Source organism: Marmota flaviventris, chromosome 15 (genome assembly GCF_047511675.1).
Source record: "Marmota flaviventris isolate mMarFla1 chromosome 15, mMarFla1.hap1, whole genome shotgun sequence".
NCBI classification, from domain to species: Eukaryota; Metazoa; Chordata; class Mammalia; order Rodentia; family Sciuridae; genus Marmota; species Marmota flaviventris.
This window is the reverse complement of record NC_092512.1, coordinates 3,331,532-3,346,438: the sequence shown is the minus strand read 5'-3', so window position 1 is coordinate 3,346,438 and position 14,907 is coordinate 3,331,532. Positions and strand designations below refer to the sequence as shown.

The following is a 14,907-nucleotide window of genomic DNA, read 5'->3' as shown; positions in this document are numbered from 1 at the left end:
ATTCTCCGCCCAGTTACATTTCATGCAAATCTCCCTTGCGGTCATTTGTGCCAGGTCTTGTGGGGACCCAAGCCCTGGGGCTTCGGAGGAGCCCTGCTCTCTGGACCTCCTCAGGGAAGCCCGCACCTGCATGACCGGTGTGCCTTCAGGTGGATGAGGCCCAGGCAGGGCCCTGTCTTCCCTCCAGGCACCTGACTGCTCTGGGCTGCTATAGAGTCTCCTCCATGTGCCATTCTCCAGGAACAAAGGCAGCACCTGCTTCCATGCTGCATGGACACGGCAGGCAGGGTGTACCTGGCCCTGCTATCCACCCCATCCCACACAAGTCAAGGTGTCACCAGGCTGCCATGGAAATGGACACCCAAGGGGAGATGGGCAGTCAGCACCGAGGCACAGGAATGCCGAGAGAAATTTTCACGGAGCCAGTGTCACGACCCTCCTGCTCAGCCTCTAGAGCCCCTGGGATGGCAGGTGTGTGCAGTGCCATCCTGTGGCGTTCTCCTTTCCCTACAAGGATACTCTCACTGGATTGGGGCCCAGCGTTGTCCAGCATGGCCTTATCTTAATGATGACATCCACAGAGACCCTGTTTCCAAGAAGGGCATGTCTACAGGTTCAGAGTGCAAGTGAGGTTTGGGGTTCCCTGTGCCACCCAGTACAGAGGTAAAAGCACCTGATGTGGCAATGTCTTCAAACCCTGGGGGAATCAAGTCAGAAATCAGTAACAGGAAAGTCTCCAAGTGCTTGGAAATTAAGTGACAAATATGTTTCCAAATAATCCATAGCTAGAAAAGGAAGTCTCAAGGAAAACAAAACATTGAACAGAATTAAAATACAGGGTAACAGGGCTGGGGCTGTAGCTCAGTGGTGGAGCACTTGCCTTGCATGTGTGAGGTATTGGGTCCATCCTCAGCACCACATAAAAATAAATAAACAAAGATATTGTGTCTATCTACAACCAAAGAATATTAAAAAAAATACAAGGTAACAAAGTGAAATTCTAGATGTGGCTAAATCAATGCTGAGAAGGGAATTTGTAGCACTACATACATACATTAGAAAAGAAGGAGAGTCTCCAATTATCCAAGTTTCTTTCTTAAGAACACAGGGTTATCTGGGTATGGTGGTGCAGCCTGTCATCCCAGTGACTTTGGAGGCTGAGGCAGAAGGATCACAAGTTCCAGGCCAGCCTCAGCAATTTATCAAGGCCCTAAGCAACTTCATGAGACCCTGTTTCAAAATAAAACAAAAGGGATTGGGGATGTGGCTCAGTGGTATAACGCTTCCCTTGCATGCTTGAAGGTAATGTGGGTTCAGTCCCTAGCACCACCAAAACCGAAAAACAACAAAACCAACCAACCAACTAAAAACAGGGTCTCTCAAAAATAGAAAGGATTACGGCTCAGTGGTATGTGCCCCTGTGTTCAATCCCCAGAATTAAAAAAAATGTACATACACCACCACTACCAAGTGGGGCTTATCCCAGGGATGCAGTGTGTGAAACTCCATCAATGTAATCTGCCATAGTAATGGTATAAAGAAAAATCATCATGTGAATAGATGCAGAAAATGTGTCTGACAAAATTTAATACCAATTCATGATAAAAACTCTTAGAAAAATAGCAAAACATCTAGGGGAAACTAGGCAGAGGGTATGCAGGGTCTCTTCCCCCTTTCCTGTTCATTCCTTTTCCCTCCCTCCTTTTCCAGTGCTGAAGATCAACCTAGGATGCTAAGGAGGGCTCTGTCGCTGAACTATACCCTAGCCCCTTTTATTTTGAGACAGGATCTCCCTGAGTCACCCAGGCTAGCCTTGAACTTGCACTCTTTCTCTGTCAGCCTGCTTAGTAGCTGGGGTTACAGGTATGCACCATTGCAACCTGTTTTGAGGGAGGGGTATCAGGGATTGATCTCAGGGGCACTCGGCCACTGAGCCACATCCCCAGCTCTATTTTGTATTTTATTTAGAGACAGGGTCTCACTGAGTTGCTTAGCGCCAATCCTCCTGCCTCAGCTTCCCCAGCCACTTGGGATTACAGGTGGGAGCCACTGTGCCCGACCCCGACCCAACTTTTAAAAAGGCAACATATTTGAGTCAATCTTTCACAATAGGCAAGTGGCTAGGAAGAGATGCCCAGCACCACTGGACGCTGACATCAAATTGGAATTTGGTGCACACACCCGCAGAAAGTCTAGTGATCAGACTCAGGAAACCTGATGCTGTGCGAATGCAGAACAACCGGAGCACTCCCACAGTGGCAGGCAGTCTGGCAGTGTTCAGTGAGTTAGGCTTGTACGTACTGTGTGTTCCAGAAGTTTCACTGTTTATTCGTCCATGAGAAATGAACATGGTAATTGTACATATGTCTTTTTCCCCTCAAGTACTGGGTATTGAACCCAGGGTCATTTTACCACCCAAATCCTTGTTTTTTGTTTTTTTTTTTGAGACGGGGTCTTGCTAAATTGATTAGGGTCTTGCTAAGTTGCCCAGGCTGGCCTTGAACTGGCAATCTCCTGCCTCAGCTTCCTGAGCTGCTGGGATTACAGACAGGCGTGAGCCATCACAGCCAGCTGTACACATATCTATGGCAGCTTTATTGGCAAGAGGAAAACCACCCCAATGTCCCATTCCTTAATAGGCGAGCTGGATGTTGCTGGATGTTGAGAGCCACAGCTGAAGGGGCCCCAGCAAACTTCCAGCTGCCAGCTGATGATTGGCTCACAGAGGCCCCAGCAACATCTAGCTGATTGGCTCCTCTGCGGTGATGCTCATTGGGCTGTTTCCCTGCCCTTTCAGACCACGGAGCTGCTCATTGGGGGACTTTTTTGGCTCTGCCCATGCGACCCAGCCAATCGGCCTCAAGAGCAGTAGGAGTGGGGGAGGTGGAGAGGCTTGTGGGAAGCCGGTGGTGGCAGTTGGGCTCTGAGGGTTTTTCCTGAGAGGCTGTTTTGTTTGGCGTGTGTGGTTCTAAAAATAAAGTTAGTTTCTTTTGACAAGTGGCTCCTGAATTGTGCCCAGCCAGACTGTGGCATTTGGTGGCTCGCACTGGGAGCGACTGAGGGTAAGTGATAAGGTAAACTGCTCGCCCCTGAGAGCAGGGCGAGAGGATGGGTAGCCATTTTAAGATTCCTCTTTTGTTTTGCTTCACTTTTGTTTTAAGTTGCCTGTCCCTGGAGATGGGTAAGATGGAAGAAAAACCGCTCACGTCTGAGGAAAAACTATTTGCGTCTGAGGAACAGATAGGGAGAAAGGACGGATGCACATGTCAGGAGGATAGAAAGGCTACAATGACTTTTTGTTGTTCCCTTTTTATTTCATTCTGTCTCAGTTTTTGTTTGGCGTCATCTTGTTGGGTTGTATTATAGTAGAAATACGGGATCAGAAATTAGTAAAAAACAAACTGAAAGAGTGTTAAGTGAATTGTTAGAGGAAGGAGGCATCTCAGTAAAATCAAGAACAGTCAGGGCATACGTTGATACAATACAAAAATGTAGCCCATGGCTTTTTAAGGAGGAGTTGTTAAATATATCACAATGGAACCATCATGGTGAAGATTTAAAAAGAATAGAAAAGAACAGCCCAGGGACTCTGCCAGTTGGCACATTGCCACTGTGGACGTTCGTATCTGGTTTGCTTAGTCCAAAGCCTTCAGTTCACACAATGATAGAGGAAGAAAGCTTAGAGCAGAAAAAGCCATCAGGGGGAAAGTTACAAAAGGAGACTGCTACTAAACTTTCTATCACCAGAGGGCGTAAGTGTCCAACCAACAGCGCCACCTCTACAGGAGAATGCTACTAACACCTTTCTATCACCAGAAGACGTAAATGTCCAACTAACAAGGCCACCTCCATATGCTGGGAGACCCCCAACCCCCGCAGTTGATAGTTCGGATCCTGAGACAGGATCTCAAGTATTAACATGCCCTGTAGGGCTGGGGATGTGGCTCAAGCGGTAGCACGCTCGCCTGGCATGAGAGTGGCCTGGGTTCGATCCTCAGCACCACATACAAACAAAGATGTTGTGTCCGCCGAAAACTAAAAAATAAATATTAAAAAAAAAAAAGATATGGAAGCTCCATCTCGTCCCGCCCCTGCTTTAAAAAAAAAAAAAAAACATGCCCTGTATTTGAGGTAGGAGGGCAGCGAATTCACCATGCTTTAAATTTCAAAATAGTGAAGCAGCTAAAAGAGGCTGTAACAACCTATGGTCCTCAAGCACCCTTCACTGTAAGCTTGGTCGAATCCATTAACAACTTGAACATGACGCCAGCAGATTGGACTAATATGTGTAAAGCTGTGCTAAATGGAGGTCAATACCTGTTATGGAAGGTTGCCAATGAGGAATTTTGCAAGGAGACGGCCAGGAGAAATGCAGCAGCTGGTTATCCTCAGAGAAATCTAGATATGTTGTTAGGAAAGGGACCTTATGAGGATAAGCAGCAACAAATTGCATATGATCCTGGCGTATATGCACAAATTGCTGTAGAGGTGGTTGGGGCATGGAAGACTTTACAAGGACATGGAGGTTTACAAGGTCAATTATCTAAGGTAATACAAGGAGCTAATGAATCTTACACTGAATTTGTAGATAGGCTTATTCAAACAGCTACCAGAGTTTTTGGGAATACAGAACAAGCAATGCCATTAATAAAACAACTGGCTTATGACCAAGGGAATCGTTGGTGCAGAGATATCATTAGACCATGGAAACATGAAGATTTAAATACATATATTAAATTATGTAGAGACATTAATGAATAAGAGCAAGTCATGGCAGCTGCAGTAAAACAGGCTTTAGATGCCAGAGACATTAATGAACAAGGGCAAATTGTGGCAGCTGCAGTAAAACAGGCTTTAGATGCCAGGCCAAGAACATGCTACAATTGTGAACAAACAGGACATTTTAAAAGGAATTGCCCCATAGGAGGAGGGTTTAACAAAACTAGGTATCAAAGGAGTAGAATACCGGGTATTTGCCCACGATGCCGCAGAGGGAGACATTGGGCTAATGATTGCTGTTCTCAAACCACCATAGAGGGTACTCCATTATCAAAAAAATGAACAAGGACCAGGTGTTTATCCACGATATCGTGGAGAAAGGCATCGGGCTCCATTGCCAAAAAATGGACAGGGGGGCCCAATGCTCTGGGGCCCACAACCACAAATCTACGGGGCAGTGGAGGAACCCAGCAACCCCATCAGGGTAGCGCCCAGGACACATTGTTCATCAGATCCCTCATCAGACAAACCAGAGGGCGCGCAGGGTTGGACATCTGCGCCTCCACCAGATCAGTACTAACTCCAGAGATGGGAGTTCAAATCATTCCCACAGGGGTAAAAGGACCTCTTCCCAAAGGAACAGTAGGCTTATTATTGGGACGCAGCTCTTCTACTCTAAAAGGACTTATGATAAGTCCTGGGGTAATTGATCCTGATTATGAAGGTGAAATAAAAATTATAGCCAGTTCTCCAAAGGGTATATCAGTAATTTCACCAGGAGATAGAATAGCACAGTTACTAATAATACCAAGCCTACATGATAAATTTTCCAGTCGTGCTGTAGAAAGAGGTTCCAAGGGATTAGGCTCCACAGGTGTAGATTGGGCTATGCTTTCTTTAAATTTAGATTCTCGCCCCATGCTAAAACTAAATATTTAAGGACATGAATTTAATGGGCTACTGGATACAGGTGCAGACCTTAGCATCATCTCTCGTCAAGAATGGCCAAAACATTGGCCATTACAACAAGCCACTCAAACGCTTCGAGGCCTAGGAGTGGCGACTAATCCCCATAGAAGTGCAATGGTATTAGATTGGAAGGATCCTGAAGGATGTGAAGGAACTATACAGCCATATGTATTGGATCATCTTCCCGTAAATTTATGGGGACGAGATGTCCTAGATCAATTAGGTTTGACATTAACAAATAACATCAACCAAAATGCACCCACTATTATGACTAGACAAGGTTTTAGGAAAGGAAAAAGTTTAGAAAAACAAGAACAAGGTATAGCAGCACCAATACAATAGATCAAGGAACAGACAGACATGGGTTGGATTTTCAGAAAGGGCCACTGAGACAATAAAAATTACTTGGAAATCAGAAAGACCAGTATGAGTTCCTCAGTGGCCCCTGACTAAAGAAAAGACACAAGCAGCCCATGACCTGGTCAAACAACAATTAGCGGAAGGACATATACAACCTTCTGTATCTCCCCATAATACTCCCATTTTTGTCATCAAAAAGAAATCTGGTAAATGGAGATTATTGCAAGATTTAAGAGCCATTAATAATGAGATGGTTATTATGGGACCTGCTCAATCGGGGATTCCTCAATTGTCTGCTTTGCCAAAAACTTGGTATGTTTTAGTTATAGATATTAAAGATTGTTTTTTTTTCAATTCCAATTCATCCTGAGGATAGTCCACGTTTTGCATTTACTATCCCTGCACTGAATCATGAAGGTCCTGATCAGAGATATGAATGGAAAGTACTCCCTCAAGGGATGGCTAACAGCCCAACTATGTGTCAAATTTATGTTAACAAAGTAATCCAGCCACTTAGAAATCAAAATCCTGAACGACAAATATTTCACTATATGGATGATGTATTATTAGCACATAAAGCTAAAAACACATTGCTAGAATGTTATGCCACACTTACAAACTTATTAAAAAATTATAATCTAGAGATAGCAATAGATAAAGTACAATTAAATTTTCCAATTAATTATTTAGGAGTTCTATTATCCTCAACCATGGTCCGTCCACTAAAAATTCAAATACGAGTAGATCAACTCAAATCACTTAACGACTTTCAAAAGTTATTAGGAGACATAAATTGGATAAGGCCTTATCTAGGTATACCAACAGGAGAGTTGGGACCTTTATGTGATATCCTAAAAGGTCTATCAGATCCAAATTCACCCCGAATATTAACGCCTGAAGCAAGAAAGGCATTAAAAATCATTGAAACATATATGGAAAATATGCATTTGGATAGAATTGATATAAGTTTGCCTTTATTATTTATTGTACTACCAACAAAAAATATTCCTACAGGAGTATTTTGGCAAGAAGGTCCATTATTATGGATACATTTATCTTATTCTCCTAACACTATTCTTACTAGGTATCCTGAGGCTGTAGGACAATTAATACTCAAAGGAATAAAAGCAGCAAAGGGAGTGTTAGGAATTTCTCCCAATAAAATTATTACTCCATATACTATGAATCAAATTGATGAGTTAGCTAATGAGTTAAATACTTGGGCAATAATCATGTGCAAATCTAATGTTTCATTTGATAACCACTTACCATCTAATCCTTTATTGTCTTTTTGGTCATCGCATCCTGTAATTTTTCCAAAAATGACAAGAAAAACACCTATCATGAATGCTCCAAATATATTCACTGACGGATCAAATAATGGTACAGCAGCAATAGTTACACCTGATCAAACTTTTACATTTTTAGTACCCAAACAATCAGCTCAAAAGGTAGAGTTTAATGCAGTATTACAAGCTTTTGTGATGTTTAAAGATTCTGTGTTTAATTTATTTTCCGATAGTCAGTATATAGTTAATGCTATAGTATCCCTTGAAGATGCTGATAGGATTTCCCCTTCCTCTACTGTTTTCTCTTTGCTTTCCACTATACAAAGTCTAATCTGGGACAGAAAAGATCCATTCTTTATAGGACATATCAGGGCACATACAGGATTGCCTGGAGCCCTTAGTTTGGGCAATGATTTAGCAGATAAAACTACACATGACATACATATTTTCTCTACACTAGAAGAAGCTATAAATTTTCATAAAAGGTTCCATGTCAATGCTAATACTTTACAAAAGCGTTTTAAAATAACTAAGGAACAAGCTAGACAAATAATAAAACAATGTCAAAATTGTGTGACCTTTTTACCACAAGTTAATCTTGGAGTCAATCCTAGAGGATTGATACCTAACCATATTTGGCAGATGGACGTCACACACTTGCCAGAATTTGGAAAATTAAAATATTTGCATGTTACAGTTGATACTTCTTCTGGATTTTTGATGGGCTCCCTTCATGCCGGAGAAAAAACTAAAGATGTTATAGCTCATTGCTTACAAAATTTTGCCACTGTGGGCGTTCCAAAACAGTTAAAAACAGATAATGCCCCTGGTTATACTTCTACCTCTTTTAAACAATTTTGCTCATCATTTGGCATTACTCATATAACAGGAATCCCATACAATCCACAGGGACAAGGCATAGTTGAAAGAGCTCATCAAACTATTAAAATGTACTTATTAAAGCAAAAAGAAGGAATTGGGAAGGGGTATATATTCCCCAAAGATAAACTTAAAATAACCCTTTTTACTCTAAACTTTTTAAATTTGGATTCATCAGGACTTAGTGCTGCGAAAAGGCATGTGTGTCCAAAAAATGTGCATAAGCCCAAGGTACTTTGGAAGGATATTCTAACAGGACAATGGAAAGGTCCTGACCCAGTCATTGTCTGGAGTTGGGGGTCTGTTTGTGTGTTTCCACAGGGAGAACAGCAGCCGATTTGGATTCCAGAGAGATTAACTAAAGCGATTTCTACAGACCAAAAAGAAGATGATTTGGCTCAAATCCATAACAGCTGATATCCAAAACTCCAGTTTGGCTATCCTTACATCTGCGACAGAACCAGGATGCTTTTTTCAATATCTATTTTATTATTGCCCTTTCCCACATCATGAAGTTCTATTTTATTTTTTGAGCTCATACAGACCTAGGTTAATGTTTTGCTGATCAGTTCTATTTTTTGACTATAGAGTTTTTAAACATTGCAATGGAGATTTCACCTGTAAAAAGTTATAAGGCCTTTACTATTATGTTATGTGTTGTATGTATTATATTATGTGTGCACACTTGTGTTTTGTGTTATATGTTTGAATGTACATATGTCCATATATCATATATGATGAGTGCTCATGAAAAAATGGATCTAAATATTTTTTTTTTATTCACGTGATTTAAATGGTTTAATTTAAATTGGGTAAACAACTGTTGAGGATTGTTTTAATATGTGAACAAAGAAGGAGGTTAACAGATCTGTTTGTTTACTTTCACCTTTCTTTTCATTATATTTAATAATTCTCTTCAAGATAATGTAAATTGTTAAGAAAATTGTTTTCTTTTAGTGCCTTCTGGAATGTTACATAATTTTTTCTTTAGCCATTATTGCCAGAATTCCTATCTTCATCCCAGTGCCGGTGAAGACAAAGATAAAACCAATCTACAGCTTCTGCAATAGCCATCACTGAACTGCTTGCAGAACTTGCCTGGACTATGTATCACTTGTATGCATTGTGAACTCACCTGTATGCATTGTGAACTATCTGTTGGTGCAGCGACTTGTGGTAGTGTTGGGGTATTTTTGCTGATGATGTCATCAGTGGTACAATTTTTCCAAAAGGAGCCGTCAATTGACTTGGTGTATCTTCCTCCCTTCTGCTTGTCATGATCGTTCAGCTAAAATTTGGGGGCCAACAGAGGTGAGGCAAAGAACCTCCCCCCCCCCCCCCCCCCCCGCTGGTACAAAGACCTCTCCACAGGTGTGGCTGTATACTGGACCGGTAGTCAGTGATGGGTAAGATCCAATTACAATGGTACCAACCTAAGACAGGAGGCTGACTCCTTGAGGTCACTTGAGGTCAGCTCATCCGATGATGGGTAAGGACCATATGTACTATTGGACAACCTAAGGCAGGCACGGTCCCTAAGCCACATGCTTGTTGTTTAAACAGAGAGGGGGAGATGTTGAGAGCCACAGCCGAAGGGGCCCCAGCAAACTTTCAGACTGCCAGCTGATGATTGGCTCACAGAGGCCCCAGCAACATCTAGCTGATTGGCTCCTCTGTGGTGATGCTCATTGGGCTGTTTCCCTGCCCTTTCAGACCACGGAGCTGCTCATTGGGGGACTTTTTTGGCTCCGCCCACGCGACCCAGTCAATCGGCCTCAAGAGCAGGAGGATTGTGGGAGGTGGAGAGGCTTGTGGGAAGCCGTTGGTGGCAGTTGGGCTCTGAGGGTTTTTCCTGAGGAGCGGTTTTGTTTGGCGTGTGTGGTTCTAAAAATAAAGTTCGTTTCTTTGGACAAGTGGCTCCTGAATTGTGCCCAGCCAGACTGCGGCAAGGCTCACATGCACTTTTCTCTGGATCTCCATCTTGAACTCTTCGTTCTGCTTTACAGTGGAAGTCACCTCATGCCCAACACGTCTCCAGGCCACTGAGGCCTCCCTCCTGGGCCCCTGCCTGGTGCTGCCAGCCTGTGCTGGCCTATAGGGGCCACACTCCACCTTTGTCCTCCAGCCCTGGCCCTGAGGCAGCCTGCCTCTCCACCTGTTCTCAAACCCAATGTCTTTCTCTGGAGTTCAGGAAGGTGTGAGACTCACCTGCCATCTTTTGCCCCACAGGAAAAGCAGGATTTCCCAAATAGTGGCCCACAGAGCAAAGGGGTGTCTTGACTGTGGGCAAGTCTTGCCCTGAAGCCTCTGGAGGGAGAATGGGGCAGTTCTGGCCTCCTCCCTGGGGTCATGTGCCAGGTCTGCAAAGCTCTGGCAGTCATCGCTGCGGGAGCTGGGATGCTGCTGCACACCCACAAGCATAAGATAGCCCTGCAGCCCCTGACCCTACATTGGGCTTTTCTTATTTCATAATCACTGTCCTCATCACCACTTTTTTTTTTTTTGTGGTGTTGGAGCTTTAACCTGGGACGGTGTGTATCACTGAGCAAGTCCTCTACCACTGAGCCACACTCCAGCCCACGTCACCATCTTAAAACGGAGGAAACTGACTCAAGAGATCCAAGAATGCTAGAGAATAAAGACTGTCTCAGAACACAACAACCCTGATGCTTCCTTCGGATGAAGAAAATGCCACACAGCACAAGATGGAGCCGACCGTGCAGCTACACAGATGTGTTTATCTGAGAACACTCCCCCAGATTCCTCCCCTCGGATCCCTGTTCCTAAGCCTTCTCCTTCCCATAGTCCTGGAGCTGGGGGACTCAGTTCGATTTGCTCTGTGGTTCAGAGACTGCAGCAAGATCAGGGAGGGCCTGGGCGACCAAAGCCAGCAACTCCCTTAAAAAGGGCCCTGTGCCCAAATGGCTTCCTGAGTCTGGACGGGTGATTCCAATGCCAGGCCTGCAGAGGGAGCCTTCCCTGCAGGAGCACTTGAGCCAGCATTCTGATGTGGGCAGCCAGCCTCGGGATAGCCTCCAGATGCTCAGAGACACAGGAACAAGGAAAACAGCATCAGTGAGAGCTTGCTACTGTATCTAGCAACCTCTCTGAAAAACTCTAGGTCATCTGAAGAAAGAGAATCAAAAGAAAGCACACTGGAACAAGAGCCTTACGGCAACACCTTTTTAATAGGTCAAAGTAACTGTACAGTTCATTATATTCTTCCTGAGAATAATTCATATCCCCCGACAAACTAAAGGGAGGGTGTGTTCTTCAGAATGATCTAAGAGGACGATGGTGCAATAGCTGGACATCTATCGAGAACCAAACCCCTGCGTCCCGCTTAGTTCTCTGTGGGGAAGACAGACACGATGAGGGTCAGCCAGCGCCCGTGGCTGTGAGGGGTCAACATGGCTTTAATCTTTCCTTATAAATCATATAAAAATGGAAAACGGTGGTTCTGGACTCCTCGCTGCAGTTTGGAGGTGCTCTGGTACAAAGTGTTTCTGCTTCCAAGAGAAATTACACTGCTACAAACAACGGGCACATTATCCTGGTGAGAAGACACGAGTTTTGAGTCTTGGCTGGGCTCTGCAGCTGGCTCCAGCCCAGCGCTTCCATGTCCACGTAAAGTGAAAGGCGGGAGACAGAAGGGTGCTAGTTTTTTTTTCTGAAATGATTTGAGTCTTCAAAATATAGCTTTTATATTCTTTCTTTGTAAATGGGATTAGCATATTGCAACAGAAGGGTGTTCTAGCCAAACCCCAGTCTGGATAATAATGCTATGGCAAGAAAGGAATCCTCAGCCTCCTGGGTCTCCTGGGATTCTTCACCACATTCTCTTCTTCCTATATTCAGTGAAGGCAGGTCAGGAATGAACACAGCCCCCAGGCCATTCCCACTAACAGGAATACCAACTGCTCTTCACATTTCTGCTTTAATTTCATTTTGACACAGGGTCTTGCTAAGTTGCTGAAGCTGGCCTTGAACTGGCAAACTTCCTGCCTCAGTGTCCCCAGTTGTTGGGATTACAGGCATGCACCATTGCATCTGGCCTTCATGTTCTTAAAAAAGCTTCTTAATGTATAATTTTCATTCTTGAAAAATGCCACATTATGGACCCCAGACTTTTCTGAACCCCATGATTTAAAAAGAATAACAAAAATGAACCCAAGATGTGGTTAAACTTATGTGAGAGGTTTTCAGCCAGCTGTTGCTCAGCTGGAGATGTGGTGCTGGCGCCTGAGGACACGCTGGCTCTGGCTGCTGGTGGAAGGCCGGTGAACACCTTCCCAGGGAAGAAGTACAGCCCCTGGGCGGGCTCAATGTGGCCTTGCCTGCCCAAGCATCTTCAGTCTCGCCTGGTCAATGGCATCCAGCAGGTTCTTGGCATCCACTGCGAGGGCGTGGGCGGCAGTCAGCATCTGCTTCTTGTACTCCTGCTGCAGGCTGGTCATGGCGCACTGCTGGGCCAGCCGCATCTTGCTGATGAGCTCTCCCAGGTCAGAGTTGAGCAGCTTCTGTGCCATCTCGATCTGGAAGGACAAGAGGCAGGTCAGGAGGATGGCTTCTAAAGAACCTTTCAGGGAACTTTCTTGTCTTTTATTGCAGGGCTGGGGATAAAATCCAGTGCTGGGCACGCACTCTCCCACTGGACCCCACCTCTGCCCCTTCTCTACGCAATTTCACAAGCCTTTCTTTTGGTGCCACCATGAGAAAAAAAAAAAATCTTTCCCTCAAATAAATCCTCCTTAGAAGCAACAGGGTGGAAAACCTTTCTCTCCCTGGGAACTCTGGCCAGTGTCGTGTGCCTGTGCACGTGTACTTGCCCAGCAGTCCTGCTTCCACCCACAGCCCTGCTGTCACCAGGACGCCCTCTCCATTCTGTATTTGCTGTCTGGACTTCCACCTCACTGTCTGGCAGGGCTTTCCTTTGTTTTAAAGTAAATCATAGAACCTGACAGAATCTCAGAGATTACCTGGTCCAGATTCTCCCATATCAGCACGGGCAGCTGAGGTACAAAGTGACCTGCTGAAGGCCAAGACAGGACAAAAGCCTGGGTCTGGACTCCTGATACCTCTCTGGACCTCCCGGAGCTGCATGGGACGATTCTCGGAGTCAGAAGGCCCTGGCCCTGCCTTAGCATGAGCAGGCACGGGACTCGCCTACTGCCCCCATGGGGGCAAAGGCTTGTGTGTGGAGTCTCATGAGCCTGCCTGTTCATTCAGCCAGGGGTGACAGCCATCTACTCTTGTGGCCCTTCCTGAGCACTTAACATGCACAAGGTACCTTGTGCTGTGACATGAGAAGCAGTCAGACATGTCTGCACACACAGGCCAGGCACAGGACTGCCTGGGACCCCCAGAGACAGTAGCACAACAGAAATGCACAGTGAGAAGGGGCAACTCACCCTGCCTCAGAGGCTTCCCAGGAGAGCCTGGACTTGGCCTGCACTGTGAGTGTGCTGGCTTCCACTGCAGGACCTCGCAGGCCATGCCCAGCTGGCCCTCTCCTGCTGAACTTGGTGGTGGGTAGGCAGATCAGATTTTTAGGAAGGAACAATGTAACCTAGAGATCTACCTCTTTCTTTCAGAAAGAAAGCTCTGGGGGCAGGGAAGGAAGGCAAGTCTTATGGCAGTCTGAGGAGGTGACAGTGGTCGGTGAGGATGAGGCCCACTCGAGACTGTGTCCCGTGTAGAGGGGACTGAAGGGGCAAGTGGCCAGTGTGTGGTAGGCCCTAGCTGGGGAAGCAAGCAGGGAAAAGCAGACGGCTCCTGCCAGCAGCTGACAGATGGCTGGAGACTGAGCTCGGTACGGCGCTACCATGCACGGGCTTGGGAAGCAACAAGTATTTGGATCTATGGAAGTGGGGTGGGTTGCCAAGATGAGGGGTTTTCTTTAATACAAATGGGTGGCACCTTGGGGACAACCACACTCAGTGTAGCAGCAGGAGGGGAGCTGAGCAGGACGGGCTGCTCCTTAGGAAGCATGGTGGGCAGCAGGGAGGGGCAGTGGGCGGGGAAGCAGGCCCACAGGAAGGCTCCTCTTAAACAATGATTCAACAACAAGGAATAAGGGAGAGGGATCTGTATGCCTGAGAATCAGGAGTGCGAGTAGTGACTTCAGCTACTGGCTGCAGTAAGTGCTGATGATGGTCCTGCAGAAAAACCCTTGTTAGACAGACCCCTTTCCTGCCTATGGTCATGAACTCCTCTGCTTTCTGGCAAACTTGTTGCTGATCATGGAAAACTGCTCAGAGCCCCAGAGAAGCAGGTAAACTAGTGAGGACCTGCTTGCTATGAAAAAGCTACACTGTGGAGACACTCAGAGGAACTACGTGGTTCTGTCACTGATTGATAGAGGAACCATCAATGGTTGCTGTGTCCCGCTGTCCCTTAGGAGGCAAGATACAGCTCCCCAGATTGACATCCCCCAGACAATGTGTACCTCAGATGTGACATCCTGAGAAGGACTCCACTTCAGGAGTCCTGCCTGCTTAAGATGTGACACTGATATGCCATCCTCCTGCCTCCCCTAACCCTCCAGCCTGAGACAACAGGCATGCATCACCATGCCTGGTGATACTGACGTTTTTTTAAAAATATTTATTTTTTAGTTGTAGTTGGACACAATACTTTTATTTTATTGATTTATTTTTATGTGGTGCTGAGGATCAAACCCAATGCCTTG

General features: G+C 45.4%; 1 protein-coding gene across 6 annotated transcripts in view; it reads right to left on the bottom strand.

Moving 5' to 3' along the window:
* Positions 1-11,385: 11,385 nt before the first annotated feature.
* Ptk2 (protein tyrosine kinase 2) overlaps positions 11,386-14,907 on the bottom strand; it is a 228,658-nt gene continuing 225,136 nt past the window's right edge. For all 6 annotated transcript variants that reach the window (XM_071602094.1, XM_071602095.1, XM_071602090.1 and 3 more), the window contains one exon: positions 11,386-12,751. In XM_071602094.1, coding sequence (XP_071458195.1) covers positions 12,539-12,751 — 213 coding nt within the window. In that variant the 3' untranslated portion in view covers positions 11,386-12,538. The remainder of the gene's footprint in view (positions 12,752-14,907) is intronic.